The sequence below is a fragment of the Lipomyces chichibuensis genome, assembly GCF_038497645.1.
Source record: "Lipomyces chichibuensis strain CBS 12929 unplaced genomic scaffold V1513scaffold_13, whole genome shotgun sequence".
NCBI classification, from domain to species: domain Eukaryota; kingdom Fungi; phylum Ascomycota; class Lipomycetes; order Lipomycetales; family Lipomycetaceae; genus Lipomyces; species Lipomyces chichibuensis.
The window spans coordinates 136,705-164,589 of NW_027117465.1; the positions used below are offsets into that span (position 1 = coordinate 136,705).

General features: G+C 46.2%; 14 protein-coding genes across 14 annotated transcripts; 4 read left to right on the plus strand and 10 right to left on the minus strand.

The window, feature by feature from the left end:
• Positions 1-71: 71 nt before the first annotated feature.
• On the minus strand, positions 72-1,608 carry V1513DRAFT_443699 (uncharacterized protein). Its single transcript, XM_066897858.1, has one exon. The coding sequence runs from the start codon at positions 1,188-1,190 to the stop codon at positions 312-314; it is 879 nt and encodes a 292-aa protein (XP_066753866.1). The 5' UTR covers positions 1,191-1,608; the 3' UTR covers positions 72-311.
• Positions 1,523-3,031, plus strand: V1513DRAFT_443701 (5'-AMP-activated protein kinase beta subunit, interation domain-containing protein). The gene is made up of 4 exons (XM_066897859.1): positions 1,523-2,066; positions 2,127-2,229; positions 2,281-2,762; positions 2,818-3,031. The coding sequence occupies exons 1-4, from the start codon at positions 1,604-1,606 to the stop codon at positions 2,844-2,846; spliced, it is 1,077 nt and encodes a 358-aa protein (XP_066753867.1). The 5' UTR covers positions 1,523-1,603; the 3' UTR covers positions 2,847-3,031.
• Positions 2,941-4,934, minus strand: V1513DRAFT_414020 (uncharacterized protein). The gene is made up of 4 exons (XM_066895783.1): positions 3,883-4,934; positions 3,602-3,829; positions 3,494-3,546; positions 2,941-3,443 (listed from the first exon to the last, which is right to left on the minus strand). Exons 1-4 carry the CDS (start codon positions 4,702-4,704, stop codon positions 3,035-3,037), a joined length of 1,512 nt encoding a protein of 503 aa, XP_066753868.1. The 5' UTR covers positions 4,705-4,934; the 3' UTR covers positions 2,941-3,034.
• Positions 4,805-5,854, plus strand: V1513DRAFT_47894 (domain of Kin17 curved DNA-binding protein-domain-containing protein). Its single transcript, XM_066900288.1, has 2 exons — positions 4,805-5,017; positions 5,082-5,854. Exons 1-2 carry the CDS (start codon positions 4,930-4,932, stop codon positions 5,738-5,740), a joined length of 747 nt encoding a protein of 248 aa, XP_066753869.1. The 5' UTR covers positions 4,805-4,929; the 3' UTR covers positions 5,741-5,854.
• V1513DRAFT_414026 (Saccharopine dehydrogenase) lies at positions 5,771-7,660 on the minus strand. Its single transcript, XM_066895784.1, has 6 exons — positions 7,633-7,660; positions 7,470-7,555; positions 7,244-7,370; positions 7,082-7,192; positions 6,780-7,029; positions 5,771-6,729 (listed from the first exon to the last, which is right to left on the minus strand). Exons 1-6 carry the CDS (start codon positions 7,638-7,640, stop codon positions 5,968-5,970), a joined length of 1,344 nt encoding a protein of 447 aa, XP_066753870.1. The 5' UTR covers positions 7,641-7,660; the 3' UTR covers positions 5,771-5,967.
• A 572-nt stretch (positions 7,661-8,232) lies between these two features.
• Positions 8,233-9,970, minus strand: V1513DRAFT_424944 (cytochrome P450; the record flags this gene model as incomplete). The annotated part of the gene is made up of 3 exons (XM_066896103.1): positions 8,233-9,499; positions 9,581-9,734; positions 9,817-9,970. The coding sequence occupies 3 exons, from the start codon at positions 9,968-9,970 to the stop codon at positions 8,233-8,235; spliced, it is 1,575 nt and encodes a 524-aa protein (XP_066753871.1).
• Positions 9,971-10,959: 989 nt separating this feature from the next.
• V1513DRAFT_443717 (MCM2/3/5 family-domain-containing protein) lies at positions 10,960-13,971 on the minus strand. The gene is made up of 2 exons (XM_066897860.1): positions 13,608-13,971; positions 10,960-13,554 (listed from the first exon to the last, which is right to left on the minus strand). Exons 1-2 carry the CDS (start codon positions 13,808-13,810, stop codon positions 11,088-11,090), a joined length of 2,670 nt encoding a protein of 889 aa, XP_066753872.1. The 5' UTR covers positions 13,811-13,971; the 3' UTR covers positions 10,960-11,087.
• A 160-nt stretch (positions 13,972-14,131) lies between these two features.
• Positions 14,132-15,846, plus strand: V1513DRAFT_48285 (chromatin modification-related protein EAF7-domain-containing protein). The gene is made up of 4 exons (XM_066900399.1): positions 14,132-14,229; positions 14,289-14,544; positions 14,631-14,767; positions 14,820-15,846. The coding sequence occupies exons 2-4, from the start codon at positions 14,430-14,432 to the stop codon at positions 15,573-15,575; spliced, it is 1,008 nt and encodes a 335-aa protein (XP_066753873.1). The 5' UTR covers positions 14,132-14,229; positions 14,289-14,429; the 3' UTR covers positions 15,576-15,846.
• On the minus strand, positions 15,770-16,600 carry V1513DRAFT_443723 (uncharacterized protein). The gene is made up of 5 exons (XM_066897861.1): positions 16,477-16,600; positions 16,319-16,417; positions 16,111-16,216; positions 15,996-16,056; positions 15,770-15,936 (listed from the first exon to the last, which is right to left on the minus strand). Exons 1-5 carry the CDS (start codon positions 16,565-16,567, stop codon positions 15,895-15,897), a joined length of 399 nt encoding a protein of 132 aa, XP_066753874.1. The 5' UTR covers positions 16,568-16,600; the 3' UTR covers positions 15,770-15,894.
• A 167-nt stretch (positions 16,601-16,767) lies between these two features.
• On the minus strand, positions 16,768-17,859 carry V1513DRAFT_378563 (Alpha/Beta hydrolase protein; the record flags this gene model as incomplete). Its single annotated transcript, XM_066894984.1, has 3 exons — positions 16,768-17,394; positions 17,446-17,592; positions 17,647-17,859. 3 exons carry the CDS (start codon positions 17,857-17,859, stop codon positions 16,768-16,770), a joined length of 987 nt encoding a protein of 328 aa, XP_066753875.1.
• A 469-nt stretch (positions 17,860-18,328) lies between these two features.
• On the plus strand, positions 18,329-20,117 carry V1513DRAFT_443729 (mitochondrial 37S ribosomal protein uS4m). The gene is made up of 3 exons (XM_066897862.1): positions 18,329-18,523; positions 18,599-18,964; positions 19,024-20,117. The coding sequence occupies exons 1-3, from the start codon at positions 18,479-18,481 to the stop codon at positions 19,888-19,890; spliced, it is 1,278 nt and encodes a 425-aa protein (XP_066753876.1). The 5' UTR covers positions 18,329-18,478; the 3' UTR covers positions 19,891-20,117.
• Positions 19,905-22,105, minus strand: V1513DRAFT_443732 (adenylate cyclase associated N terminal-domain-containing protein). The gene is made up of 5 exons (XM_066897863.1): positions 21,984-22,105; positions 21,583-21,913; positions 21,206-21,519; positions 20,640-21,147; positions 19,905-20,577 (listed from the first exon to the last, which is right to left on the minus strand). Exons 1-5 carry the CDS (start codon positions 22,031-22,033, stop codon positions 20,140-20,142), a joined length of 1,641 nt encoding a protein of 546 aa, XP_066753877.1. The 5' UTR covers positions 22,034-22,105; the 3' UTR covers positions 19,905-20,139.
• On the minus strand, positions 22,069-25,743 carry V1513DRAFT_443735 (glycosyl transferase). The gene is made up of 3 exons (XM_066897864.1): positions 25,605-25,743; positions 25,370-25,492; positions 22,069-24,899 (listed from the first exon to the last, which is right to left on the minus strand). The coding sequence occupies exons 1-3, from the start codon at positions 25,659-25,661 to the stop codon at positions 22,488-22,490; spliced, it is 2,592 nt and encodes an 863-aa protein (XP_066753878.1). The 5' UTR covers positions 25,662-25,743; the 3' UTR covers positions 22,069-22,487.
• On the minus strand, positions 25,744-27,766 carry V1513DRAFT_399129 (uncharacterized protein). The gene is made up of 2 exons (XM_066895450.1): positions 26,642-27,766; positions 25,744-26,584 (listed from the first exon to the last, which is right to left on the minus strand). The coding sequence occupies exons 1-2, from the start codon at positions 27,622-27,624 to the stop codon at positions 26,197-26,199; spliced, it is 1,371 nt and encodes a 456-aa protein (XP_066753879.1). The 5' UTR covers positions 27,625-27,766; the 3' UTR covers positions 25,744-26,196.
• Between the last annotated feature and the right edge of the window lie 119 nt (positions 27,767-27,885).

The following is a 27,885-nucleotide window of genomic DNA, read 5'->3' on the forward strand; positions in this document are numbered from 1 at the left end:
TCACGATTACCAGATTTAGAGTTTTTGATACTGATACCCTAAACCCATGAATTGCCAAATAATTGAAGTCAACGATCATGCTACTATTATATTATATAATTAGAAAACATGTAATTACTCATTGAAAGATACCCACTCATCGTTTACTCTGAATGACTTCCAACATAAAAATTATTAATATATCATTACTTTAATGAGCCACCAATAACGCCAAAACATATTATATGCCGCAATTCACCATCGTATCCAATAATAATCAACGATACTCAACTATGATACAAGTAACCTTTGTACTACCTGACCTCAGGATATTAAGATCTCCAGCTTTTGATACCAACGGGACGGTTTGTATTAAGGTTTCTTTCAGTAAGACCCATCAGCCTTTTACTCTCAGGCTTTGTGTAAATATTACGTGCTCTTCTGGAGTTGACATCAGCTGCAATTCCCGCTGCTTCCAGATTATTGTCTTCTTCCTCTTCCTCTAAAATCGTCGGTGGATGTCGTCCCAGGAGAGCAGAATGCCGTAGCGAGATCTCCGACTCAAGTGGCATCGACGATATATATCTCAGCTGTGTTGCATTGCTGCTGAACGTCTCGAACAATCTGTCGTCATTGTATGCAACGATATCTGCTGGTGTAAGCTCTTTAGTGTCGACAGCTTCACGCTTAATCACGCCATTCTGTGTCGCGTAAGTCAACGGTACCTCTCTCCTTCGTGGGGTAGTTAACAACGACAAAGTCTTCTCGACATCCCTGTCCTTCTCTGAGTCCGCAAACTTCTCTACTTTTCGTCCATTTATAGTGGCGGTTACCTTCTTCCTCTTCACTCCGCCGCCATCTTCCAACAATCGCGTTTCAGCCACAGCTACTCTCCGTGATTGTGATATTCCAAGGATAAACTGCAGTACCTTAGAAGCCAAACCAAAACAAAGTCCGATAACTATGCCGATACTGATTGACGTGAAAAAGAAAAAATATAGCGGTCCGAAAGCATTTAGCAACGGCTGGGGGAACAAGACAGCTTTGAGAAGTCTATAGAAAAAGCGGAATATCGTCGGAACCGGCCAGAATATCAGTCGAATAAAGTAAACAAGAACTCTAACCGGGATAAGGACGGGAGCTCTGCAAACTGCCCAGAGAACGCCGAATACAGACATGCTGGCCCCCTGGTAACTGCTATGCACCATCATGTGCAATTATATGGAGCAATAATCTCTGGAATGTAACTGAGAATGATGAGGCATATGACGGAGAGAGTATCTATCCTCTGAGTGTTTACTGGCTACTTGACCGTGGGTGACATCCGAATACGTGAACGTGAGGCCTATGGCCTATTCAGTGGATCAGTGATTAGTGACCAAGGTGGAGCCAGTTCGTTGTGCACTGTGGTGAGGTTGACGGTGCGAAGTGAGTTTGTTAGTGAGATGAGCTTACCGCAATGTCATAGCAAGCTACGGATCAAGCTAAGTTACCCGGCTATCACGGCCCCATCAGTTGCAGATCTGAAACGCAATCTAGACCAGTTAAATGCCAATACGCCCTCCTCACACCGATTTTTATTCCAGTCACTTTCGTATTGCTCGTGTTCTAGTAGAACTGGAAAATGGGAAACTCGACTTCCCAGGAGCGGCCGCCTGAGGCACCCTCGACGGAGGAGCAGTCCACGACTGGGTCAGAGGTGACGAGCCCGCAGGACACTTCGTCAGTCTATATCACGCACAACCACGTCAACGAATCGGGGACTTATTTCAAATCCCATGACATTCAGGTAGATAAGAAGACCAAGTCAATAAAATCAATAGTGGAAGCTTTGAGGTCCGAATCGCTCGATTCACAACCGACCGCGCAGCATCGAGAAAATTTCGAGGACGATGCGATAAATTCAGAAGCTGTTGCAGAGCACGCGGAGAGCGTCGTCGACGATATTCAATTGCAGCGACTTAAGCTAGGTGAAAATGTGGAATCAACGACCGACAAGCCTGCAGAGGAGGCAGCCGCGACAGGGAAACCAGTTTCGAAAATGCTTTCTGGGGAGGAGATTGATATATCATATGGCGAACCAAGCGGTAAATGTTCCTGCTGCGATATTCCTGCAACTTGACGACAACTAACTGCTGGTTCAATAGATCAAACAGTTCCAACCCTTATTAGCTGGGTTCACGGTGGAAAAAAGGTCTATGTCACTGGCACATTCACTGGATGGAGAAAAATGATTAAATTGACCCGGAAGTATGTGTTGTTCCAGGCACACCTCAATATTGTATTTACTAACTGATATAGTGGAAATGACTTCTCGACTGTAGTCAACTTACCGCCTGGTACTCACCGGATACGATTTGTTGTCGACAATGAGCTACGTTGTTCAGATGCCCTACCGACCGCTACTGATTCGATGGGAAATCTTGTTAACTATATAGAAGTTAGCTCTATGGACCTTCCGTCCTTGGAGCGTGAGAACCAATTGGAGGAAGAAAAATTCGAAGACACAATTTCAATACCACCACTGGAATACACTAGTGAAATTCCAGAGATTTTCACGAATCCTGAAGCAACTGAAAGATATATATCAGAAGATTACTCTGCACCGCCATATCTTCCACCTCATCTCGAAACAGTTATTCTCAATACAAATTCTACGGAAAAGGATGACAGTAGCGTCTTGCCCATTCCGAATCACGTGGTTTTAAACCATCTGGCGACTACCTCTATTAAGCACAATGTTCTCGCCGTAGCTAGCGTCAGCCGATATGCCAGAAAATATGGTATGATTGTGAATCTGTGTTAGGAATTGACGGATGTGACGCTGACTCGTGATAGTTACCCAAATACTCTACGCACCGCTTTGATTCATATTGTTCATACTGTCATAAGACATTTCTCTTATTGGTTGGCATAAGGAGTCCTTGTTTTGCTGTTCGTGGTAGTTTTTTTAATTTATTTCGTGGATCATGTACTAAATGTATATTAATTGATGTTCTACCACTGTCCATTTATGCAGTTCTAAATTGCAAGTTGCCATACTGTTCAAACCTGATTAGCTTCTGCTACGCTTCGAGGGCCTGGTAGAAAACTCCTTTCGTCTCTTCTTGTCCTTAATCTTCCACTCTCTGACTTTCTTCATAGCTGCCTCTAATATACGCTTTTCAGATAATCGGACTTCGATAGCGTTCCGCAGGTTAAGGTTATGGTCCGGAGGCGTTTCAAGGATCAAATTTTCGTCCGTCACAATGTCCGTCTTGTACTGGGCCAATTTCTTTTTGATAATCGTAGTCCAGAGCTCGCGCTGTTCCTCTGATTTGAGTTCCTTGCGAGTGATACTTTGAACCGCGTCGTGGCCCTGCTTCCTTAGACTTCTAAATGCTGTCGGGTTCAACATGAGAATGTAAGTAAGAAGAAGAGCCGAAGTCGGAATTGCTGAGGAAGAGATTGAGATTTGAATATAACTGTAAACAGATTAGCCCCAGTCGCAATATCTCAAGCTGTGAGTACTTACTCATCAAGGAGTTCTTCATCCTCCTCTTGGTCGACTTCGATCATGAAATCTATCTACTCAACTGTTACCCTATTACAGTACAGCTACAGAGAACGGAGGTGGACATACCCTCTTTTTCAGAAGAGTCTCGGATAACCTATGGGGAGAGCTGTCGATTACGAGCTGAGTCTCGACTTCAACAACGTCATTCTTCGTCTTGCCAAATCGCACATATCCATAACGACGGAGAAGATCAGCGTTCGGCAAGTCACCGTATGTGTTGTATATTTGACTACCTTCCGGAATAAACTTGGTGGCTCTCATTTCTAAATTTTCTTTCGAGTAGAATAACTTAGCCTAGATTGAAAATTAGCACGCCAGATGGTCTGTCGAGTCATAATAAGGCATACATTGCACAGATCAGAGTCTCCATTCAGCATATCCGCCAGTGGAACCATTGCCTTTAAAAATTTTTGATCGTCGTCATTGTCCTCCTCTTCTTCAACTTCAATACGATCTTCATCATTTTCATTCAGAGTGTCGTTTTCATCTTCATTCTCAACTTCTGCTGATTCGTAGTCTGAATCCGATTCCTCGACCGTTGGAAGCTCCTCGACAAGCTTTTCCTCATCATTCCCATTTCCGTCCCATTCGTTCTCGTCAGACCGACCCTCCCGTTCAATGTCAAAACTGTAAGACAGAATGAGCGATCCCATTCTATGATATGCATCGATTGAGGTATCAATTTTTCCAAAAACATCCGGGTACTTCTTAACAATCGGCAGGACAACGTCTCTGTAGGTAGCCTCCGCATCATCTTTTCCCAGTTGGGCCAACACCGTGGTTCCACTCAATTCCTCCAGGTCAGATTTTGACCAAAACATAGGCGTTGTGAATTTTTTGGGCAGTATGTCAAAATATGGCTTCCACCGTGAATCAGGCTTATTCTCTGCCATCATCGTAACAATCATTCCTATCCAATGATCTAACTCCAAAATCTCGGGTATTTTCTCAGTAATCCCGGAATTCTCTATACTTAGCACAACAGACCGCGGAAATGAGAAAAGGAGCTCGCCCTCATGGATATCCGCGCTCGCGACCACGCCTCGACCTTGTTGCTGCGCTCGAAGATCGTGGAGACTGATTTTGCTGGCTATCCGGACGCCTGACTGCGCTCGCAACCAGTCCATGAAGGCATCGGACTGAATATCAAATTCAGTATCTACTGTCATTTCGCTATCTTTCAGATATAACCTCTGTAATACTGTGCCGTACAGTGGGCCACGGCGATCTTGAAGCAATAAATTTTGTCCAGAAGTCCCAAGCCAAATGTTTAAAGTTTGGAGGTCTCTGTCAGCGACGAACCATTTTATCGTCTTTCATAGGTGGCACAATAACACCATTCCTTCATCCATCATCCGTTATCGCAATCTACAGAACAACAGAAGATTATCAAAATGGGGCGAGCCGAAGTTGGAACACCAAAATATATTGCCAATAAAATGAAGGCTAAGGGCCTTCAACGCCTACGTTGGTATTGTCAAGGTACGTTTTGCCCGCGAATGGTCGATTTGGGCTTAACAGTAAACATTGTACTAATATTTAACAGTGTGTGAAAAACAGTGTCGAGATGAAAACGGTTTCCGTTGCCACACACAATCCGAAAGTCATGTCCGCCAAATGCTCATCATTGGCGAAAATCCACAAAGGAAGATTGCAGAATACTCCGAGCAGTTCAAGCGAGATTTCGTTTCACTGCTCAAATCAAGTCACGGTGAAAAGAAGATCAATTTCAATAAATTCTATCAGGAGTATATTTCAGATCGAAATCATATTCACATGAATGCGACTCGATGGGTGTCTTTGTCAGAATTTGTGAAGTATTTGGCTGATCAAGGGATTTGTAAGGTTGACATTGATCCGGGCAAGGAAGGCGGTTATACGATTGCGTATATTGATAATTCGCCAGAATCTATCAGACGACGCGACCTCGCTCGTAAGCGAGAGAGGGGCGATAAGGACGACGTGGAGCGAGAACAGAAACAGTTGGAAAGGCAGGTCAAGAAGGCGAAAATGGAGAGCGAAGAGCTCAAAAAGCTTAAAATGAAGGAAGGCGAGAGCGACGAAAACAAGTCAGAGTCGGAGGATGCCAAGTACACTAAGGAACTTCAGCGCGACGGAACGCAACCAATCAAGCTTGCGCTTAGTTTCGGCAAAAAGCAGACAGCGGCCGCCACGGCGACACCAAAGCGATTGAAGTTAAAATAAACAAATTCTATGCTTGGTGAAAGTGATACATGTACTTTTAGTTCGTTGGTCTAGTAATTGGTGTTGCTGGCTTTGCATTTACAAGGTTTGGGTTGTACATAAATGGATACATATAATTATTGCAATTATTGTGACCTACCGAGCATAGTACTTTTAAATTATAGATTGCATAACGAATAGCATATCAAGTTCATCAAGCCACATATCTAATCTAATCTGCAATAGACCTAGTTCACAGTCTTCTCAACCATATAAATATTGTACTTCTCCTTCAAGATCTGTCTCAAAGGATCGCAGATCTCGGAGCTAAGAGGGGCGACGACGCCAGTCTGCTTGTAAAATCCGTCCAGGATGAGCGATGCCGCAAGGCCACAAGGAGTACCAACGAGTTTGGCCATGGAGGAATACCCCTTAGGGTCCCCGTAGTCGACCAGCGTGGAGGTACGAGTCTCCGTTGAGCCGTCAGCCCACTCGATGCCGAACTTGTGCTGCAACATGACAAGATCACGCTCACCCTCCTCGTACTGCATAAGGTCCTCCAAAGTCGCGCAAATGGTGTCTAATGGATTGCCTCTTGGTTTGATAGTGGTCTCGCTGAAAAGGCCCAACCAGCGAAAACCGTTGATGATTCTAGCCCGCTCCTCTTCACTAGGGAACGATGCCTTCACATCGATCGCAGCCAAAAGATCAGCCTCGTTGCTAGACTTGGCGCCAATGAGCTTGGCGAAGGCTTCCTTCCAGGGAATGGCTTCCTTCAAATATTCGACGGGACTTTCATCCAAGAATCCGAGGTCGACAAGGACAAGGACGAAGTCGGTGAAACCCTGATAGCGGAGGGTCCCACGAATAACGGTCTGAGCCTCAGGAATGTTGTAGAGCTCCTTATAGATCGTAGAATCTCGATTACCATAAGCAAGGAAAGCATAGCCGGGATAGATGAAGTAAGGCTTAGCCGACTTCATGAGGTCTTTTCCAGGTATTTCTACAACCTAATCCATATGTTAATGACAGATCCAAGAAACTGAATCACAATTTATACCTTGCCATCCTGCCAGAAGCGAGCATTGTTGCGGAGAGCGAGAAGGACTCCTCGGGAAGACCAAGAGAATTTATATCCCAGTGGGTTGTCCGAGGCCTCGGGGGCAGGGAGACCACCGCAGTATGACAGGAAGCTGACAATCTTGCCGCCCTCAGCGTGAACCTCCTCGATGGTCTTCACAGCGTAGAGATGGTCAATACCAGGGTCCAACCCAATCTCGTTGAAGACAAGGATTCCAGCCTTCTTGGCACTGCCACGGTCCTCAGCATGTAGTTTTGATAGACAATAATAAAACAACATACTCTTCCTCCAACGCCTTTATAGCAGGGGAAACGTAGCTAGTCGTCAAGACATTCTTCTTGCCTTTGATAGCAGACTTGACCACCAGAGCATGGTAAATGTAAGGAATCAAGCTACAGCACTGTAAGCAAAATCTCGCGAATGATATCGTAAGTCTCACGCACCTAATAGCAAGATCATGCTCAGCGACGACAGCGTCAAGAGCAGGCTCATCGGTGACATCAAGAGAAATTGCCCTGGTGTTTGGGGCATCACCAGCCAGCTCCTTGGCCTTCTCAAGAGTACGACACGCTATAACAACAGTTAGGCTTAGAAATACAGCTGCCACTCGCAAAGAGAGTAATTTATCTTCCACTGAGACACAACAGCAAGCTAATTGCATATACATACCGACAGTGACTTCGGTGTTAGGTCTTGCCGCGAGAATATCGACGGTAGGCTTTGCGACGAAACCAGAGCCTAGAAGAAGTACTTTTCTGTTTACAGACAACCAATTAGCAACCTAGTAGAAACTCCAATAGTTAATTAATGACACCAACGCGGGAAAACTTACTGCGTCATTTTAACAAGCGATTGTGTGTACCGGAAAAATATAGGACCGCGGAGAACTTTTCGTGTTTAGTTAGTCAACCCTAAGCCACATCCTGAGCCAAATGGTGTCTAACCGCAGGCTTCCTGTTTATCAATCGCGAAGGCTATGTCGGCCGAACAAAGTAATCGAGGCCGAAATATACTGTCGGACATTTACATTATGTTTGTGATCATTTCCAAAAGTTCGTCGCGACATTCGCCTAGAATGCTTCTGTCTCTATATCAGATCGATCGGAGAAAATATGTACATCAATACCTCAACATGTTCACTAAAGGCTACATTCTACACCTTGCTACTGAATAAGAATATCTGTAAACCATCGATAGAAAATAACATTAATTAATTATTCTAAATTCAATTTTGGAGTCAAACGCCTCTAGAATTCCACACTCCGATAAATGGCGACATACAAAAATTATTTTGAGAACAACTTTCACTTGCGTGTGTGAGGAATGGCTCCGAAATATCCCGAGTGTCCAATTAACGTCAATAACCTTTAATGAAACCACTGCTATTATACAAGATTAACCAACTCTACAACCCCGACCTCTGATCTAAAATTTAAGCAACACTCTCCCGTTTTGTGAACTTCAACTTGCAGTTATCCTGAGGGAATATGGTAGCGAAGACCTTAATCTCCTCCGAGTTGGGAGTTACCTCATGAGTCCAGTCCATCAACAGCGCAGCCTTGCCAACCATGCAAATGAAATTCATAACCGCATATGTCTGTCCCAAGCACACGTGAGGTCCAGTGCCGAAGACAAGCCAGTTCTTGGAAGCCTTGTTGGCCAAACTACTGTCACCAACCCATCGATCAGGATTGAATGTCTCGGGCTCAGGATAGACCTCAGGATCGTGGAGGGCAGGGTAGAGGGTAGGAATAACCATAGATCCCTTGGGAACTGTATAGTCAGGAGAAATGGGATAGTCCTTCTTAACCAAGTAGGGAACCATAAGGACGGGGGGTCTGTATCTGAGCGCCTCTTTGACAACCATGTGAGTGTAGGTCATTTTATCAACCATGTCGACGGTGAGTCTCTTGTTGACATCGTAATCACGGACGCGCAACTGCTCTTCACGAACCTTGGCGAACACATCTGGCCGGTCAGCAAGAATCTGGAAAAGCCAGGTAGTTGCACTGGAACTAGCATCTTGGGAGGCAAACAAGAAAGTAAATACGGTCTCAGAAATCTCCTTGTCAGTGAAGACACGGATTGTAACACCAGACGTGCCATCGTCCTTCTTAACATTGTCACGAGCCGCAAACATTTCCTTGATCCAAGCGTCCATGGTGCAAGTGACCTCACCGCCATCCTCCATGGCCTTGCGCGACATAGCAGCGCACTGCTCGAAGATATCAAGGGTCATATCAGCAGCTTTCTTGCCGTACCAGGCTTTGGTAAATGGAAGGATGATAGGAAAGTTAACCAGCTCAAGAGCCTCAGTGATACGGTAGTAGTTATCTGCGATAATCTTGACCTGCTCCTCGCTGATATAATGACCACAGAAGGTACGGCATGAGACAGCGCAGTTGATTTCGCGGAATATGTGCATGAAAGGAACATGGCCTGGCTTCGACATCTCGAGAAAAATCTTAAAATAGTTGTCGTAAATATCCTCCTGACCGGGTAGGTAAACCGACAACGCCTTGCGAGTGAAGAGACCGTTAAGACCCTTGCGGTAATCAACGTGGGCCTTGCCATCCAAGAAAACCCAGTTCGTAGGTCTGAGAAGCTTGATAGCAACATCGACGACGCAGGGCTTTACATAGGCAGGAGAGTTTAGAATCTTACGAGCAAGATCACGTGTCGACGCGATGACAACAAATCTGCACAAGAATTGACAGTCAGCATAAAATTTCCAAATACACGAGACACACATCAGCTTTAATTACAGGAGAAATACATACTTATGAAAGACGGAGACGCAGCTCAAAGGGCCGCTGGCCCACTTAGCCTTGTAGCTCTCGAACTTGGGATTGACGGACTCCAAGAAAGGACCAATAATGGGGTAAATCTTGAACCGGGGACCGGCTATGCCGCCCTTCTTCGAGACATAGGAAACTATCCTTAATGTTAACAATACCAGTTCACGAGAAATAAAACAAGATGACTTCGAGCAACAGAAGACTAAGGGCGCACGTACTTTGGTCGTAGATTGTAATGAACAAGAGGAAACCAACAAGGATTTTCCAGAAAGAAACGCCGGTAACAATGTTGGTGTAAATGAAGCCCAGATTAGACGATAAAACTGCCTTGTCGAAGAAGACAGGCTCTGTAGTGACGTTTTCGAGAGCCATTGTGGTTGACGACGAAAATGAGGCACAGAAGCAGGCGAGGACTCTGGTGACGGCGGAAAGCAACAGTTCGGGAACTGCACAATTTTATTTGAGCGGAAGAACAGCGATCGTTCGAGGTGAGATGCGCCGGCCGGGTAAGCGTAGCCGGCACCCGGAGCCCTCCGAGGCTGTGTCACAAAGCTCTCGTGTTCGGGTCTTAATTTTTGAGCTAACCTGAATACGGCTAGCGGCTTCACTGTCCACCACCACACTTTTAAATTTAACATTCTTGCCAAACGCAACGAGCGATTATGCTCTCTCGTATTCGGATGCTATCCGGCCCCGAAGTAAGCCCAGCTGGAATCAGTGAAATCAAACAGGACTCCCAAATTCTCTGAGATAACTCCGAGTAGCAACGGATTTGGTAAGCAAGCATTCAGAGCAGAGGTTTACAAGCCCTTTAACGGAGGCATAATAATTGGAGAGTGCATGTCGAGACAGGAGACAGGAGACAAGGTTCAAAGTTCGCAGTTCCGCTGACTACGGCAATCGCGGATCGACCAGTCACCGAGAATATTTGTCATCTTTCAACACGCAGATAGCAGATTAGCGGGGATCCATATGACAACAGTGCGCCTTCACCCACAAAAAGCTCCCTGAATAAATAAACCTTGAACCTTTTTCAAGCCCTTGGAGCTTGCGCAACCTCTGGTATTACAAAGTGCGATCCTGCATTTACGCCATCGGGGCAGGGGGTGACGACTCATCACTTAATCTTGAGATGGCGTCGAATTCATATAAAAATAAAGACGGTGATGCGCTTTATTTGCGCAGATATTCTTCGGTTACGGTGCAGACACCGCTCGTTATCGTATCCAAGGCCCGCTAATCTCCGCGGGTGAATTTTGGGTTGTCCTTCGGGGGGTGTCAACCACAAACCCTAAGTCGGCTGCAATCAATTTGTTTGTAGCGCCCCTTGCTGTACCAAGCCGGGTATCGATATCCTACATGTGCACATAAATCAATTATTATTAAGCTACAACTTAATCGTCAATGTATGATACAAATGGAAGAAAAATAGTCAGAAAGATACACAATACCATAACTGAATCAAATGTCACATAAATACACCAGCAAATTAAATCTTATACACCATGTCTCCCGACACCATAATCTGATTCTTTTCCTGCATACGATTTAGAGCTGCCATTAACTCCTGCTCTGAGAACAAGTCCTCCTGCTGCATTCTTTTATTAACCTCCAGGATGAGCGTCTCTAGCCGCACGTAGTCATCCGCAAATATCGGTGTGTTCAACAGTTGACCGAGAATCCGGCTGAATTGCTGAAATCTCGAAGGAGAAACACCTGTACCTGGCTGCTGTCCCGCCATGCTACCACTTCCCTCGCCTGTATCCGCAACTCCCATAGCCTCAACCGCTTCAGCCAATACCTGGAAGCTATCTCTAGACTGTGGATCTTCATCGTATAGTGAGTCCGGATCCAACTCATCAATCGTGCTCGAGCGATTCATTGATCTTGCCTTCGTACGAACTGCTCTCATTGCTTGTTGACGAGGAGTCAATTGGCTAGCCGACGACGGCGTGCGTGAATATGAAGACAAATCTTCTGCATCTTCGTCATAGGCGTCGTCATCGGATTCGCTCTCAGTGCTGTCGTGGTCATCTTCCAGCCGGCGTCTCTTCTTCCGCTCTGGTCTGACAACCTCCTTGAACAATGCGAACCGCAATATGTGCTCAGCAACCTTGGCATCCTTTGTCTCAACACGCATTGAAAGTCGAGACTTGGCATGAGCTGTCGCAAGACGAATGAGAGTCTCGAGTGTGCGCGCTGTAATGGGCGAAGTTTTCCGCTGATTTGCACTCAGCTCGTCATTTCGGAGTCCCGCATATGTAGAGACAATATAATCCGCTGCATGTTTCGAGAGAACAGGCTTGATACGAGTCTTCGCATAGTGAACATACTTCTTAATAAAAGGAATGCTCAGGACCTCAATCTTCTTGGTACCGTTAACTTTCGTCTTCGTAGTAACACCTGCATGCAACAATGAGTCATATTTCTCGTAGACCTTGTGTTCGTCTGCGTCATCTCCGACACCACCAGCGACCTCAATATCCTCATCATCCTCAACGTCATCATGTGCATGCCGTGAACTTGATCCATCGCCAACCTGTAGACTCTGGCCGATATCCTCTCTCACTGGGACGCCTTCCTCCATGCCAGGCTTGATATATCGATGCATACGTAAAACGTGCTCCGAAATCGCTCGATCTCGAGAGTCGTTGATCTCATCTGTAACAACAAACAACAAGTCGAAACGAGACAAAAGTGAATCAGGCAGAGCGATATTTCGGTGCGGGTCCTTGTGGGTGTCATACTGTCCAAACACTGGGTTCGCAGCCGCAATGACGGAGCATCGCGCATTAAGCGAAGTGTGAATACCGGCTTTGGCGATGGTAACAGTCTGTTGCTCCATGACTTCGTGAATCGCGACACGATCGACGTCGCTCATCTTATCGAATTCATCGATACAAACAACACCGCGGTCGGCAAGAACCATAGCACCCGCCTCTAGTCTTCGTTCACCAGTTTCGCGGTCAGATGTAACTGCGGCTGTGAGACCGACACCGGACGATCCGCGACCAGTAGTAGCGATAGCGAGAGGTGCAGTGTTGAGAACAAAGCGTAGGAGCTGAGACTTCGCAGTGGAAGGATCGCCGACCATCAATATGTTGATATCACCACGAATGTGAGTGCCATTATCCAAGTTCTTCTCCATACCGCCTAGTAGCATGAGTAGAATGGCCTTTTTGATATAATCATGACCATATATCGAAGGAGCAAGTGACTGCGATAGAAGCTCGAAGACGTTGCGCTTCTTTGCAACACGGTTGATGTTGCGGATGTCAATGTCGGAGATACGAGCACGAGCGACTCCCCCGTTAGCCTTAGATGACAGCAAAACGATATTGTTTGCAAGAATAACTGTTCGGAATTGTGCGGAGCCAGTGTCCTTCGTTGCGGACCGGCTACCCATGGACTTATACATGCCGACCAGTTGAATTCTGTCGCCAGGCTTGACTGAATCAACAAGGTCGTCATCAAGAATAACGTCAATGCTTCGCGGTAGCTGTCCGGCAGGAGCACGCTCAGGCATTTCCTGGATGGACATAGATTGGTGGTCACGATAGGTAGAATAACCATATTCTGTTATAAGAGGACGACCTTCGGGGTCTTCCGTGGGATAGACCGAGCCAAGGATTGGCATCGTGGTAGCCATAGCCTGGTCACGGTATTCACGAGCGTGAAAAACCTTGGTTTCCTCACAGTAATGCACAGATCGGACGATTTTAGGACGAACGAGCGAGCATCGAGTGACAATACCTTCAAGGCTGACCAGCTTTCCAACATGGCGTGCTGAAATTGTCCGTGGGTTCACCGCATGGTCACCGAAACTGCCTCGAAAGGCGACGTAAAAGACATCAGACTCGTTAGTGCTATAGCGTGACTTGTCCCGAACGGCCATCACGACCTCCTTCAATCCACGGTCTACTGCGGGCAGATAATCCGAAGGCTCCTTCAATATTCTAGTAAATCTTAGCGATCCATCATTCTCCAGAAGTACCACCGTAAGACGTACCCATTCCAAAATTCACGATCAAATTCCCGTATTTCATCAATACTGACGATTAGTCGACGTTCATTGCGCGCTAGCATTAGACGAATATGGTCTCTATAATTTGTAGCAATATTCTCATCGTCGAGAAAATCCATGAATTTGCGGACGCGATCATTTTGTACGGCGTCATTGAGAAGTGCGAAGTCTTGCTCCTGAGTAGCCATTTTTCAATGAAACTGGCTACTGATAAGAAATATCAAATGCAGGCAAATGTTCTCCCCGTAAATAGATACAAAGAATGCTAGTGTCGACAGGTGAAATTGGGTCGGACGATGAGATGAGATGAGCGTCTCTGGGAAGAAGGCTGCGAGATGGAATGGCATCCATGGTGGCCAGGGATGAGATTAGCGCACGAATGCGACGCGTAAAACGCGTAAAGCTATGGACGCTAACGCGCTCCTTGACGAATTCATTTGCGGCTTAGAGTTCAACCTTAAACCATCCCGCGGCGCTTAACTATGCAGCAGTGTAAGGCCGTACAGCGCAGTGACTCGTCATAACAAAGGAAAACAGCTGGATGCAATGAATTTTCTAGAGTCGTATGTCATATATGCTGATATCGTCTTGTTACTGACTGAAAGAGGTACCAGAAATATTACGCTAACTTATTCATAAAATCGTTGTCTAGCTGACATTAGTCAGAGGGTTTGGTACAGCAGGCTTTAATTCATTGGATTTTAAGCCATACTCGCACTATCTTGTGGAAATATGTTCGCTATACCTGGCCAACTTTATTCTACCTAAACAGGTCCCATGGATATAATTATAGGGGCCAAGTAGCTTATGCGTATATCCTATTTCAATATGGTGCGGAAAAAGGAAGATATCTCACCAGATGCGTGGAATAGCGAGCAGGAAACTGCTCTTTTCAAAGCAATATGCCGGTACAAGCCAGTCGGTAAGTAATTCTGTAAAGTTTGTTCTATCGTGACGCCTGATGGAAAACAATGTCATAGGCGTAGTACTAATTTCATTGTCAAATAGGAGTAAATAAGCATTTTCTGATAATTTGTATATGTCAAATGGTCAATAATGCAAATATTCAAGGGTCGTATCTTACCATGAAGTGTATTTGGGATAAATTAGCTACATTGTATAATCTTGAAGGATTAGATGAACTTGTCAGTAACTTGCGGATATGATATAGGTGTATGGCTTCTAATGTTTTGACAGGAGGATGGAACGGAGGAATCAGCTTCGCAGTCACCAGAAGATATCCCGTCGTCCCCACCAACAAGGGTAACGAGGCATCAGAAAGCAGAGCTCGAAGCAGTGTTGAAAGAAGGGAGGGAAGCAGACCCTATCAGCTCGATCCTTCCTTCGGAGATGAGAGAGGAGTTTTCCTTGCCATGGGATGTGTACGGCGACTTGATGCTCGAACATGCCAGAGCGAATGACAGTCAGGCGACGAGCCCAGCTCAATTGTCAACCACCGCCGGCGGGGCAGTTCGTCGGGGTACGAAACGAGGACGTGGTTCAAGCGTCGAGGATGATCTGGATAGTGTTGAGATGGATTCAGAGCTAGAGGAGGAAGTGGAATCGGATAAAGAGTTGTCGGAAGAAGAAGTAGTGCCTCGGTCCAGAACACGGCGTGGTCATGTTGTGGACAAGCCTTCCGGAAGCGCTCGTAGTCGGCGAGGAAGAGGTAGAGCTGGGAGACGAGGGGGTGCTGGCGGGCGACCCACAAGACAGCATGACGAAGAACCAGTGGCTGGAGAAGAGGAAGACGAAGAAGAAGAGAATGACGAAGACAAGGAGAGTGAGGAGGAACAACAAGAGGAAGGATCGGAGACAAGCGACAAGGATGAAGAGGAATTGCCCCGTCGGCCAGGTTTTACCCGTGGTAGAAGAGGTCGACGTGCAAGAGGTGCCCCTGCTATCAGTTCTCGTGGTGGGCCCCGTCGAAGTTCGCGCCAGACAAAGAAATAATTTGCTTGTTGCGGTTCAATTGTATTATACGTATCTGTACGTTACTGAAGTGTACGATATTTAGGAAGAGATCGAATGAGCTGGATCACTACGGTACCTACACGGTCCTGTGCCTAGAATTCAAAAATCACGACTTTTTTCCGTGAGTGTCCGCAGCCATATCATCAGCTGCTTTCTACGAAATTGGAATAATCCTCGGTGGAAATCACGTATTTTTCCTCACGTAAATTGTACATATCGCAATTCAACTAGATTTCTTAAATAAATTAAATAAACAGCAAGCAAGCATATGCTACCATAAAGGAACTGTAGCAAACTTTTACGCGGATTTCCCGTTGATTCCAAGAAGCTCAACCTCGAACTATCGCAAATATTAGAACATTTCGTTCCTTCACGGCCAACGAACAAAACAAAACTCACAATCAAGGTAGCATTTGGAGGAATCAGGCCAGGGAAGCCACGCGATCCATACGCGTAGTCACTATCATTCGTTAGAACAAAAAAGAAGCGGCCGAGAAGTTCTGTCGGAACGTACCCAGTGATGGTAAGTCTAGCCTTCTCGCCAAGACTGAGCTTCGGAACGCCCTCATCCCATCCACGAATGACGCGTCCAACACCGATCTGTGTATCAAATGGCTTGCCTACAGATATTCTAGTCAATCAAAAACGAAAAACAAGTGGACGCTTTCGACGAAGCCACAAATTCATCGTCGACAACTATGATGCGGCAACGATAGACATACCTCTGTCTCTAGAACTGTCGAACTTTTTTCCATTCTCAAGAGTGCCGACATAGTGAATGGAGACTGTGTCGCCGACCTTAGGGAAGTCCACTCCGTTGCCTGTACGAACGACAATTAGGTGCCCGGTTTGTGCAGCAGAAAACCTTATCAAATCTTACCAGCAGCGATTGGATTAATTGTAACGCCCATTTTTGATGCAGTTGATGAGAATGATCGGATGATAGATCTAAACAGTAGATGTGATGACATCTGCCAATGATCTTCAAGAGTAGACCAATTTTGAGCCATGCCAATAACTAACGTTCACTGTCAAGGCACTGGGTTAGGGCGAGTTTTAAGCCAACGTTGACTAAACGACACAAAACTAACCATATTAATTCTTCTATATAAGGAAATACTGGCGAAATGACCACTCTGGTCGAATATCACACAGCAGTACAAGAAACAAACTAATCGCGGATGAAGTTCCACAAATAGCAATCCTGACAGCTCAGGGGTTTCGAACATTCTGCAGGCCTATCATATTCCTCAATAATTTCAATGAGCTTCGCTATCCGATGATAGATCAAAGACATTTCGAAACCCTTATCAGTAACCGTGTCATATACACACTCCAATCCCGAATGACATTGACTTTCCAAGGCATATCCCCCGATAGCGCAAGCCGAAAGTGGCCCATTACAAGTACCCATAAATACAGGGTCAGCCGTATTTCCAAAGTGCCAGATGTACTTCTCGCTATCTGGATGTAACCATGTCGGTAGATGCAGTCGCGATGCAGCCAACTTCTCGCCTGGTGCTGCGAAGACGAGAGCCGGCAGACCATGCGTTTGAGCAATAAGACTGCTCAGTGACGCACCTAAAGAATGACCTGTAACCCAAATACTAGACGTTGGATATAATTTTGCAACTTCACGAAAAACCCTCAGAGATGCCTCATAGTATTTGTCTTTGGATCTAAGTTCTCTTGCAAGACATGTTTGGGAGCAAGTATATGTATTTTTTAAATAGCAGTCGCACACGGTAGTCCATTTATAGCTTACTCTACCACAGCAGCACGAAAATAACAGATTATCCTACATCATGTTAGTTCCAGTTGCAAAATAGACATGACTGAAAGCCGTGACATTTATCTTATCGTTTTGGTAAGTATCAGTTCGATCTCTCGAAAGAATCGTAGTTGTGCCCTTCAGCGCGATGACGACGACTGACCCTGTAGTCTCCACAAACACATGACCTCGGACACCGTCAAAGTCCCAACCAATTCCTAAAGACTGTTCCCAGTTAATTCACTACGGTTCCGAAACAGAAAATTGTGGCTCGTATACTCTATTCCATGGTACGTCAACTTCAACCCAGTCATCCGATGTCTCATCTGCTGCGTATGCACTTGCTGCCATTCTTGCAAAAGATAGTACGCTCTGCTTGTCAGTAACGTCCGGAATCCGTCGCAAGTGCCTATTTCCGATGTAATTTCCTTCTGAGACCTGTTCCACATCCAGATTACTGACATCAATAGAATTGACTGTGAAAGATGACATCCTTGAAAACATTGGTAACGAATAATTGTGAACCAAGGATGACGGTCTGGCACCGTCACCTCTATGCAAAACATGGGTTGTAGTAAAGGGAGCGAATATCTCGTCTTTTAGGTAGAAAACAAGTCGAGAATCCCGGGCTGTGCCATTCGTTTGCCTAATTTCGCTGATTTTACTATGTAACAATAAACTCGACTCAGCCCCACGAAACCAGACCATAATTGAAATAAAGCAGAGAATATAAACCTGCTGCCAGAATACAAACATTTCCGAATATATAATGGGGATAATGGCAGAGGTTGCTGGTTGGTGGAACTTGTACATCTCCAGTTAGGCCGACAATCGTATTCAAACCGGTCTGGGGCACGCGTTTCCGCGCTACCGGGGAACGAACACAGCGGGAGAAGGGGAAAAGCCGGGTAAACAATTTTTACGACTGTCGAATTTTTTTTGGATAATCAAACTCATTCGGAGCAAGTTAAGCGAACGACACATTTTGTCCGTCGTTGCGTATTATTTCCAGGGTCGTCGGAAGATTAATTTTTATCTACGATTATCGCGGTACCGGTGAGAGTAAGCTGCACGTCTAGTCGCATCAGAAGGATTCCAACATACGCTCACCATGCCGAAGAAACCCAGTTCTCCGCTGCGATCACTAGCGAGAGGGGTAAGTACTTTTACTTTTTACATCTGCGATAACTCCATATTTGTCTTGCAAATAATGGCTAATCTATAACTAAAGCTTGTAAGAGCGTCGTGGCATAAGCAAAACCTGTACAATATCTTCAAGAAGGAGGCATATCGACGAAGTGCCTCACTATATCAACAGAAATGGGAGTCTAAAAGAGAAACAAGAGCGTACCATGGCGAGCATATGACAGAAAATAATTGGCTGGGCGTCTTCCAGAAGAATCTCGTGGGAGCGGAAACGCTACACGACAAAGATGACAAGTCAGGTGAGCGAGAGCCACTTCCAGTTGGATTACAATTATATGCTCCCGTAGAACGGAGGCTGGACATGGCAATGTTTCGAGCAATGTTTGCCAGCAGTCCAAGGCAAGCACGAGAATTCATTTCATCAGGAAAAGTAAAGGTGAATGGATCGAAGGTCTGTAAATTCAGCGTGGTGTTTATCACTGGTTGAGATGATCCTAACTAAGTGTGTAGGTGAAGCATGGATTTTACCCACTTCGGCCTGGCGATGTTTTTTCTGTGGAACCCGAGTGTGTGCTCACAGCTGTCGGAAGAGAAAAGCCGTCCGACGGGTTGTCGAAAGCTATTGACGCGAAGCAACTTGAAGCGTTTAACAAGTTCAAGGAAAGCTGCCGAGAAGACCCGAGGAATATGTTTGAACAGAAATTTAGGCCAACTAGTGTGGATGGGCCATACGATCCCGATCGGTTGTATGAGAAAGTCCGAGCTATGACGATTGAGAATTTGACGAATAAGATTCAAGGTCTCTCCTTGGATGGAGTTTCTGCGGAAGAGCTTACCGCGCGGGGAAAAGAGGAAGTTGAACAGTATCGTAATGAGTTCCAAGCAAATGGGAATGTGGCCGCTGATGATCAAAGTATCAGTCAACTGGCTACTCAGTTTTTCAGGCTCGATAATAGTGGCTCGAATCCCAGCCCTGAAGTCAACGAAGTATTGAAGAAAATTGTCGAACGACGAGTCGATATCCAGCAAGCGGAATTGCAGGAGCTTGTTAGACTATTCAGAGGCGCAGCGAGTGTCTACGACCCACGATGGTACTATGCTTATCTGGAGGACTACTGCGGTTCAGCATTACCATGGCAGGACGGCGCTTATGGTTTACAAGATCTTTCAAAACCATACTTCACTCCATGGACGCCGCGAACTTTCTTGGCACCTTTCGCCATCGTTCCATGGCATCTTGAGATTTCATATAAGACATGCCATGCCGTTTATCTTCGAGACCCCATTACCCGAAGAGGTCACTCAGAGGTCATTTCACCGTTGCCTCTATATATGCACGAGAATGCATACCTGTTCTATGTGCGAGACAGACAGTAAATATGTGTATGGAGCGTTAGTAGCTATTGTAATACTTGATCATGCATATTTTATATCAAGATACATTGTTGTGCATGACCGGCCTATATCAAATGTATGTGCTGTACAATACATTGACATTCATCTTGGTACATGCATTTCTCCTTTGACTGGTGTACATGAAATTTCATCAAAATCTGCGGATATTGTAAAGGAAACATTTGGAACAAAATAGAGCAAAGTTGTAACACTCATTATTAACACAAGAGCTTAACCAATGTGCTCAACAACGGTACTGACCAGTTTTCCATTCGAAATCCGGTGGAGCAACTGTTCCGCTACCGGCTGCTCCTTAAAATCGCCATCCTCAGCATCGTCAGGCACATTCACGTTCAAACCGGACGATTTCGAACTGTAAATGTCGACGTCCATGGATTCTTTACTCAAGTAAATCTGACCATTGTCACACTGGTCAACAGAAATAGTGGGCAGTTTTCCAGTTACTTGAAGCGCAAAGTTGTCTGACTTGATAAGATCGACAGCAGAAACCAAGCTCTCCACCAACAAGCCCGTGGAGTTGCATTCGTTCATAGTTACTGTGTTGAACTTTCCTTTAATTTTGATGGTAGAGTTCTTGCAACGGTGAATGAAAACCCCGTGGTTAATTTCTGCTTCGACAATAATCTCTGGATTATTTTCATAGTTTTCCTTAAGCCAAGAAAGTAAGGTCAGCACACGATCAAAATAGCTTCCAAGCAATTGAAACATACCACAATCCATTTAGTACCCTCCAATTCTATTTTTGGAGGCTTCTTCTGCTTCAGACTCTGAGGTTTCGACGGCAATGCTGGAGTTGTAGATCTCGCCGAGGGTACAGAATCTTGACCTCTGAGTGATGGGTTCTTATGCGTCAGTTGACTCTTGTCCACCTTTTTCAAACCCGAAGTAATAGCCTCTCCCTTATTGATCTCAGCGAACATGGCACCCAATCCGCCACTAGGAGCCGCTGGCTCCGATGTAATCTGAAAGACAGAAGCTGGAGGCGGGGGAGGAGGGGGAGGAGGGGGAGGAGGGGGAGCGGCGGCGGCGCCAAAAGGTGCTTGAACAGGAGCAGGAGGCGGAGGAGGCACGGTACCGGGCGACTCTGCTAAAACTTTCTGAACTTCCTCGCCTTTGACATTCCAGCTTGGGCCAGTTGTGTGATTTTTCTTCACGTAAGCTTGAAGGCTTGTCAAGATCTTGAGGAAAGACTGGGCCCATTCAATATGCTTTCGATCACTGTGCAGACAATATTAATATCTAGCCGTTGGACCAGATCCACAGTCAGTAAACATACGTATCCTTGTACTCTTTCATAACGCGGTTCGAGTAAAATTGGGCGGAATCCTTCATTTCCCCTATGTAAGGAACAGGAGTAGGCTCGACACCAACCCATCCTAGTCCGGGAGCACCTTCGCTAATTGTCGACAAATGGTTAAAGAACTTGGATGTTCTGTTCTTTTCACGCAAGTCCTGGACACGTTCGACTTGAATGGTAATGGGCTTGAATAGATCCAGGAACACGGGGGACGATGGTGCTGGTTTCTTTGACTTTGAAACGATGCGCAAGAATTCACGTTCTGCGTCAAATGCAGCACTTAAATATTTAGCCTAGACGAGTTAATAAATAATTTGCTAGCAGTCAGGTCACCTTATATTGAGGATCTGACCCACCTGTTCTTCAACCAGAGGATCAATTCCTTTGCTTAGCTCCACAAATGGGGACACATAATCGGCAATAAATTCATCGAACTCCTTTAATGAAACTGGGAGCTCTTCGACGATTGCGGCGGGGGTCGGCTCCGAAGCAGGTGCCGGTGTGGAGGCTGCAGGGGCTGGCGCGGGAGTCGCGATGGTCGACGTTGAAGTACTCGCCGGAGTGGGAGTCGCAGATCCGGGAATCGTAGTTTCGGACAAAGTCATCGGAGTAGAAAGACCTCGGCTTTGTACAGCCTGTGTCTGGAAGATGGTAAGATCCTCGAGTCTCGAAGTTGCCGCCTCAAGTCTGCAAAATGACGGGACGCGTTAGTACACAGGCCGAGCCACCGGGCGAATTAATAATAATCAGTGCCTACCTCTTGATCAGAGTCAACATGTTATAACCAGGAATATTAACATCCGCCATGTTTACTATGCAATTGGATGCGAATCAGCAAGCAAGTGGCTGATTGATTAATGCAACGCTGCGGTCTCTCTCTATCAGTGACAGAATGCAGCGCCAAAACTTCGAGATGAGTATGGTATAAACCCAAAGCCTTTGCACTTTTTCACCCGGCAAGCTTGTGTTCATTAACTCAGGGGTAAGGACACCTGCCCGTTATCAGAAATCTCGGCGGATTAACAACTACATTTTACATGTAATCCAGCTCGTAATCCAGCTCGTAACTAATGAAACTTAATGTCATCTGGGACTATTATAGACGAATTTGATCAAGATAATTGCCATATGATATCGCACTCTCAAGGTTTTCAAAGGTACTACAACGAATACTAAACTACGTGTAATGAAACACCAGCTACTCTGCCTTTAACACATTACTCTAGCTGCTCTATTTCCACCTAGAATCAAAATAGGTCTTCTAATCCATAGCAATTGGCTCAATATTCCAAATAGACTCAGCATACTCATCAATCGCCCGATCGGACGAGAAAAACCCCATGTTGGCAACGGCGGTGATGCTTCGACTGACCCAGGTGTCCTTGTTCTTGAAATCTTGGTCGACAAGCTTCTGCGCATCGAGATAGGACTGGAAGTCGTCGGAGACGAGGTAGTAGTCCGAGCCGGTAACAGAGGAGATTAGCGAGACGTAGATGTTGGGGTCACCAAAGGTGCCGATCTCGATGGCGTTGAAAACTTTCTCAAGGTTGGGGTCAAGCGGAACATCGGAGAATCTGTGCTTGTGGCGAAGGTCCTCGACCGACTCCGCAAGGTGGCCGAAAAGAAAGATGTTGTTCTCACCGACTTCGCGAGTAATCTCAATGTTAGCACCGTCAACAGTGCCGAGAATAAGACCACCATTCAAGACAAACTTCATGTTGCTAGTACCAGAAGCTTCAGTACCAGCGGTTGAAATATGCTGTGAAATATCAGAAGCGGGGACGATGATTTCTGCTTTGCTGACGTTGTAGTCCGCAATAAAAAAGACTTTGAGGAGATCGCCAACATCGGTATCGGCGTTGACAACTTCGCTCACAGCGTTGATCAACTTGATGATAGTCTTGGCCATGTAGTATCCAGGGGCACTCTTGCCACCAAAAATGCAGACACGAGGAGTGGCTTCCTTCTTCTCCTCCTCAGTCATAGCCTTGATGGAGAGGTAACGGTGGATGACACCAAATATATTCATCTGTTGGCGCTTATACTCGTGAATACGCTTGACCTGTACATCGAAGAGAGCGTTCACGTTAACGTCGTAGCCATTGGACTGCTTAATATGAGCAGCTAAGCGGGCCTTGTTAAATTTCTTGATCGTAACCCATTCGTCTTGAAACTTGGGGTCGTGAGCGAATGGCTCGATCTTCTTGAGCAAGTTGAGATCTTTCAAGAAGTCGTAGGATCCAACCTTAGAAGCAATCAAATCGCAGAGTTTCGGATTAGCCTGATGAAGCCAGCGACGGGGAGTGATACCATTGGTGACGTTCATAAACTTGTCCGGGCCATAGATGGTGACAAAATCCTTGAAGATAGTTGTCTTGATGAGCTCCGAGTGAAGTTCAGCAACACCATTTACCTTGTGTGAACCTATGATAGCCAAGTACGCCATACGGACCTGCTGCGGCGAAGACTCTTCGATGATAGAGACGCGACCAAGGAGATCGCGCTCCTTGGGGAACATCTTCTCGACCTTTTGCAAGAAAAACAAGTTGATCTCATAAATGATCTCCATGTGACGTGGAAGCAAGTTCGTGAAAAGAGGAACAGGCCACTTCTCCAATGCCTCGGGAAGGACAGTGTGGTTGGTGTATCCGAAAGTATTGGTGACAATGTTCCATGCAGCATCCCACTCAACGCCTTCCATATCGATAAGAATGCGCTGAAGCTCAACCACGGCCAATGTAGGATGAGTGTCGTTAAGCTGGATGGCAACCTGATCAGGGAACTCCTTCCATGGGCGATGCGTTTTCTTGAATCGTCGAACTATATCGTTCAGCGAAGCGGCCACCCAGAAGTACTGCTGCTTCAAACGAAGCTCCTTGCCGCTGTAGAAATTGTCGTTCGGGTAAAGAACAGCGGAGATCGTCTCCGCCTTCTGAGACTCGCGGACAGAGCTCTCATAGTCACCGGCGTTGAACTTCTCGAAGTCGAACTCACGAGTAGGCTTACTGGCCCACAGGCGCAAGTTGTTGGTGGTCTCAGTGCCATAACCAGGAACAGGAACATCGTACGCAACAGCCTGTACTTGCTCACCGCCCTCCCAAACATGGACAACCTTGCCGTCATCGTTCGTGTACTTGCGAGTGTAACCGTAGAACATAATGTCAATCTGAATCTCGTAACGAGGAATTTCCCAAGGATTAGAAAACGTCAACCAATAATCAGGCGACTCGACCTGATATCCGTCGACAATGCGCTGCTTAAAAATACCATACTGATAGCGGAGACCATATCCCCAGCCAGGATAATTTGTGGACGCGATACTGTCAATGAAACAAGCCGCAAGACGGCCGAGACCACCGTTGCCAAGGGCAGCATCGGGCTCCTGCTCAAGAAGGTCCTCAATTTTGAAACCTAGATCGGCAACACCAGACTTGGTGATATCCTTGATGCCAGCGTTGAGCATAGCGTTGTCCATAGCACGGCCCATCAAGAACTCGAGCGAGAGGTAGTAGACACGCTTCCGGTCCTTGGTCGTGTGTTTCTGCTGAGTTTTGTTCCAAGCAACGATTAGTCGATCACGGATAGCCTGGGACGCCGCCTGGTAAGCAGCCAGGTCGTCGCAGTTATACATGCTTCGGGCAAGCGTGGTCTCGACATGGCGGATGAATTCTTGCTGTAACAGTAGTCAGTAAATATACTCTAGGAATATCAAATTGCAAGGAGAAGCCATATGGATCGATGCGTTAGATAAGAAACTCAATTCGCGGTAGAATGCGGCTCAAAAGGAAACTTAATTGGAACATGGAGCATGTGGACGTCACGTATAAAAATACTTAGAATGTGGCTTGCTGAAGCCGACACCGGGTATGGCATCGACTGGATAGGGCAGCGCAGAAGGACTAGTCACTACTAGGCGAAGTGACGACTTAAACCCACTTCTGTGGCGGTGCGCCAGTCCGATCAAACCAGCATGGCAACAAATCACCGGCTCACTTGCGATTCGCGATTTAGTTCGTGGCCAGAAAACAAAATAGGTTGATATAAGAAAGTAGACAGAAAATCGAATTAGAGTGTCCTAGAATGCAATTGATCCATATGGCAGCTTGCGAGAATGAGCCTGAACACAAGAGCTACATTACCCACCTGAAACTCTTCCTTGCCGCCAAACTCCTTGACACCAAACTTCTGCCACACCTGGCGAGACTCACTAGGAATGGACGCCTCAATGTTCTTAATCTCCTTGGGACTGAAGCCGGTAGGGGTGCGCTAAAGGGAAGAAATCGGGAGTTAGCGCAACAGGAATTACCGAATGGTCGATCTGCAGTATCTCCCGTTATACCGATAGCTGCAGCTATAACTGACGCGAACAAATACTCACTCTGTGCTTAGGTCGCGGGAGATCGGGAGAGGTAGTGGAGGCAGAGTAGGAAGACATGGCGGATGGGATGTAGATCGATGTAATGCGGTCTTAGGAGGATGGATTGGAGAGGAGAGTGTGTGAATTATTTATCAACAGTGGTTTGGCCGGCATGGGCCGATCCGCCTCAACCTGCTCTCTCTAACTTGAGCACCGCCACAATGATGCATGGAAGTGTAGAGCGAGAGGTTCGACGCACGATGACGCCATTCGCAAATCAGAAGACTCCGCCGCACGTTTGATATGCTTCCCCCTCGGCCACTGAGAATTATTAGGTAGGGAGGCACTCGCGCATACGATTGCCCTATGTGTCCGACAGCCAATCTGCAATTGACGAGTTTTCCATGAAGGTATGAACTCGGCAGACATTGCCTCAATTGCCATTCACTGACTAGTTATCTGCCCCACTAGTCGGCCGTCCCGAGACTCACAGAGAGGAACACGAACTCCTGCTTCAAATTACCGATTTGCATCAAAGATATATACATGGCCTACGCGCTAAATATGCCCCACCAAAACGCCTAAAATGCCCTTAAAACGCACCATCGTTTCATTATCTCCGGCGCTTGATCCGAATGCTCAGTAACTCTGCTACCGTGTTCGCGTCAGTCTCGCGGATTCCATGGCTCCCTGGTTGTGTTATGCGTAGCGCTTCATTTCGCCGTTTGAAGCCAATCCAAAACCTATCGGCGTTAACCTCCGTACCAACCACTGCACATGCCGTTTCTACGTCCTCTCGCTGCACCACTTGTTTTCTATGAAAGACTCGACTGCGTGATACACGCAATCGTGTTTCTGCAACAGTCAAAGTTGTAGCGACCAGTCGTCTGGTAAATTGCCTAACCAAACCATGAAAGAAACTGATAGCCGAAAACTGAAATGCATGCCGATGCAAGTATTCCGTCACGGAACTTGAGAGGTTCCCTTGTTGATAATAAAGCCTGTTGATGATCGTTAGAACTTACGACATGACAAATTAGGCAGAATATCCAACTCACCTTAACGATAATTCAAGCATCTTTTCAACGTTAAGCAACTGGCATTCGCGAGAAAATTTATCACCTAAACGATCAAAGTATAGATCATCTGGATAGGCCGCGATCTCGCGCTCGATTAAATCAGCACAATAAATGTCCACTAAGCCTGATATTCTTTTTAGTTCATCACTACTAACCCCACTCGCTTCACTGTCGATCTCCATCGCCAGTTGCGATCGCTGGTCATCAACCGCAGCATGAGACCGTTGCCAAGCCTTCGCCTCTTTATTTCTATCTCTACTCTCTCTGAAATTCTCCAGTCTTCGGCTCTCACTTTCTTCAAACCGAATCCACTGCCGCGACATTTTCCTGGCCGCCGGAATTTTTCTCATAAGTCGTTTCCATCGCAATCTCATACCAGGAAGCCTTCTCCTCAGCTCTTTTGCTCTCACTCTGTGCAGTCCGTGCTCTAAAACGGCTATGTACTCGGCACATTCCACGGGAGTCTTCGTGCCTACACCTCGGGATATCCCGACAGGATCATGCCGCGACCGTCGTCCGAGATATTCAAAAAAGAGTTCTTTCTCCTCCGGAGACCAATGCGTTCGTGATTCAATGATAGAAGGCTTCAGAGGATATGTAGCTGCCGACTCAAGAGGGAATCTGGAGCTTCTCGGGTCATAAGTCGTCAGGTGGTTATGATCATGTTCTGTGATCATCCTTCGAAAATGCGACACCGGATTCATAAATACTTCAATCTCATAATTAAGAAGCGCAAGGTAATTCACATTGTAATTCCATTCCGAAGTAAGGTCAATAGACACCACAGACGCAGAATCGCAATCGTCCACCTCATTCGGGTTCTCTATACGTCGTACCACTCGCACTTTCTTTTCTGATTGCTCATCAGCATTCTGACTGTCTGGAATAATTTGAGTGGCCGGTAAGTCATTATTTGCTGGTGAATAACAAAAGTCCAATAATTCGGATTCCTCTTCGTCCATAGCCTTTTGACCGGGCACTCCGCTGCCAGCAAACGCGTCTTCGAGTTCACTTAGTTACGTCGTGTATAAGAAATATGTGTATAAAGCACACTGCCATAATGCAGTGTATTTGGCAAGTGACGATGCCTAGAAACCTTTCAACTTAAATAAATTGTGTCGTTCACTGCAAGTGCTGAACGGTGTTAAGAATATCGCAAATAACCCTAATCCCAAGTATCCCCTGCATAAACGCGCCAAGCTGATGCTCATAAACGACTCAAA

Bases quoted from the DNA above. Each gene is read 5' to 3' on its own strand.
- V1513DRAFT_48285 (XM_066900399.1), top strand. From the start codon at position 14,430: ATGCGTATATCCTATTTCAATATGGTGCGGAAAAAGGAAGATATCTCA. The intron at 14,545-14,630 runs GTAAGTAATTCT...ATTGTCAAATAG, and splicing joins ATGCCGGTACAAGCCAGTCG to GAGTAAATAAGCATTTTCTG. The intron at 14,768-14,819 runs GTCAGTAACTTG...ATGTTTTGACAG, and splicing joins TTGAAGGATTAGATGAACTT to GAGGATGGAACGGAGGAATC.
- V1513DRAFT_399129 (XM_066895450.1), bottom strand. From the start codon at position 27,624: ATGGACGAAGAGGAATCCGAATTATTGGACTTTTGTTATTCACCAGCA. The intron at 26,585-26,641 runs GTGAGTTGGATA...GATCATCAACAG, and splicing joins ATGCTTGAATTATCGTTAAG to GCTTTATTATCAACAAGGGA.
- V1513DRAFT_443735 (XM_066897864.1), bottom strand. From the start codon at position 25,661: ATGTCTTCCTACTCTGCCTCCACTACCTCTCCCGATCTCCCGCGACCT. The intron at 25,493-25,604 runs GTGAGTATTTGT...TCTTCCCTTTAG, and splicing joins TCCCGCGACCTAAGCACAGA to CGCACCCCTACCGGCTTCAG. The intron at 24,900-25,369 runs GTGGGTAATGTA...CTACTGTTACAG, and splicing joins GCGGCAAGGAAGAGTTTCAG to CAAGAATTCATCCGCCATGT.
- V1513DRAFT_47894 (XM_066900288.1), top strand. From the start codon at position 4,930: ATGGGGCGAGCCGAAGTTGGAACACCAAAATATATTGCCAATAAAATG. The intron at 5,018-5,081 runs GTACGTTTTGCC...AATATTTAACAG, and splicing joins CCTACGTTGGTATTGTCAAG to TGTGTGAAAAACAGTGTCGA.
- V1513DRAFT_443699 (XM_066897858.1), bottom strand. From the start codon at position 1,190: ATGATGGTGCATAGCAGTTACCAGGGGGCCAGCATGTCTGTATTCGGC.
- V1513DRAFT_443717 (XM_066897860.1), bottom strand. From the start codon at position 13,810: ATGGCTACTCAGGAGCAAGACTTCGCACTTCTCAATGACGCCGTACAA. The intron at 13,555-13,607 runs GTACGTCTTACG...AAGATTTACTAG, and splicing joins GATCGTGAATTTTGGAATGG to AATATTGAAGGAGCCTTCGG.
- V1513DRAFT_443729 (XM_066897862.1), top strand. From the start codon at position 18,479: ATGCCGAAGAAACCCAGTTCTCCGCTGCGATCACTAGCGAGAGGG. The intron at 18,524-18,598 runs GTAAGTACTTTT...CTATAACTAAAG, and splicing joins TGCGATCACTAGCGAGAGGG to CTTGTAAGAGCGTCGTGGCA. The intron at 18,965-19,023 runs GTCTGTAAATTC...CTAAGTGTGTAG, and splicing joins TAAAGGTGAATGGATCGAAG to GTGAAGCATGGATTTTACCC.
- V1513DRAFT_443701 (XM_066897859.1), top strand. From the start codon at position 1,604: ATGGGAAACTCGACTTCCCAGGAGCGGCCGCCTGAGGCACCCTCGACG. The intron at 2,067-2,126 runs GTAAATGTTCCT...CTGGTTCAATAG, and splicing joins ATCATATGGCGAACCAAGCG to ATCAAACAGTTCCAACCCTT. The intron at 2,763-2,817 runs GTATGATTGTGA...GACTCGTGATAG, and splicing joins CCGATATGCCAGAAAATATG to TTACCCAAATACTCTACGCA.
- V1513DRAFT_414026 (XM_066895784.1), bottom strand. The intron at 7,030-7,081 runs GTATGTTGTTTT...GGACCGTGGCAG, and splicing joins ATAAAGGCGTTGGAGGAAGA to TGCCAAGAAGGCTGGAATCC. The intron at 6,730-6,779 runs GTATAAATTGTG...CATATGGATTAG, and splicing joins GCTTCTGGCAGGATGGCAAG to GTTGTAGAAATACCTGGAAA.
- V1513DRAFT_443723 (XM_066897861.1), bottom strand. From the start codon at position 16,567: ATGTCATCACATCTACTGTTTAGATCTATCATCCGATCATTCTCATCA. The intron at 16,057-16,110 runs GTACGTTCCGAC...AACGAATGATAG, and splicing joins GCTAGACTTACCATCACTGG to TGACTACGCGTATGGATCGC. The intron at 15,937-15,995 runs GTGAGTTTTGTT...TATTTGCGATAG, and splicing joins CTCCAAATGCTACCTTGATT to TTCGAGGTTGAGCTTCTTGG.
- V1513DRAFT_414020 (XM_066895783.1), bottom strand. From the start codon at position 4,704: ATGACAGTAGATACTGAATTTGATATTCAGTCCGATGCCTTCATGGAC. The intron at 3,830-3,882 runs GTATGCCTTATT...TTTTCAATCTAG, and splicing joins GAGACTCTGATCTGTGCAAT to GCTAAGTTATTCTACTCGAA. The intron at 3,444-3,493 runs GTAAGTACTCAC...ATCTGTTTACAG, and splicing joins GATGAAGAACTCCTTGATGA to TTATATTCAAATCTCAATCT.
- V1513DRAFT_443732 (XM_066897863.1), bottom strand. From the start codon at position 22,033: ATGGCGGATGTTAATATTCCTGGTTATAACATGTTGACTCTGATCAAG. The intron at 21,914-21,983 runs GTAGGCACTGAT...GTCATTTTGCAG, and splicing joins ATGTTGACTCTGATCAAGAG to ACTTGAGGCGGCAACTTCGA. The intron at 21,520-21,582 runs GTGGGTCAGATC...TAACTCGTCTAG, and splicing joins ATCCTCTGGTTGAAGAACAG to GCTAAATATTTAAGTGCTGC.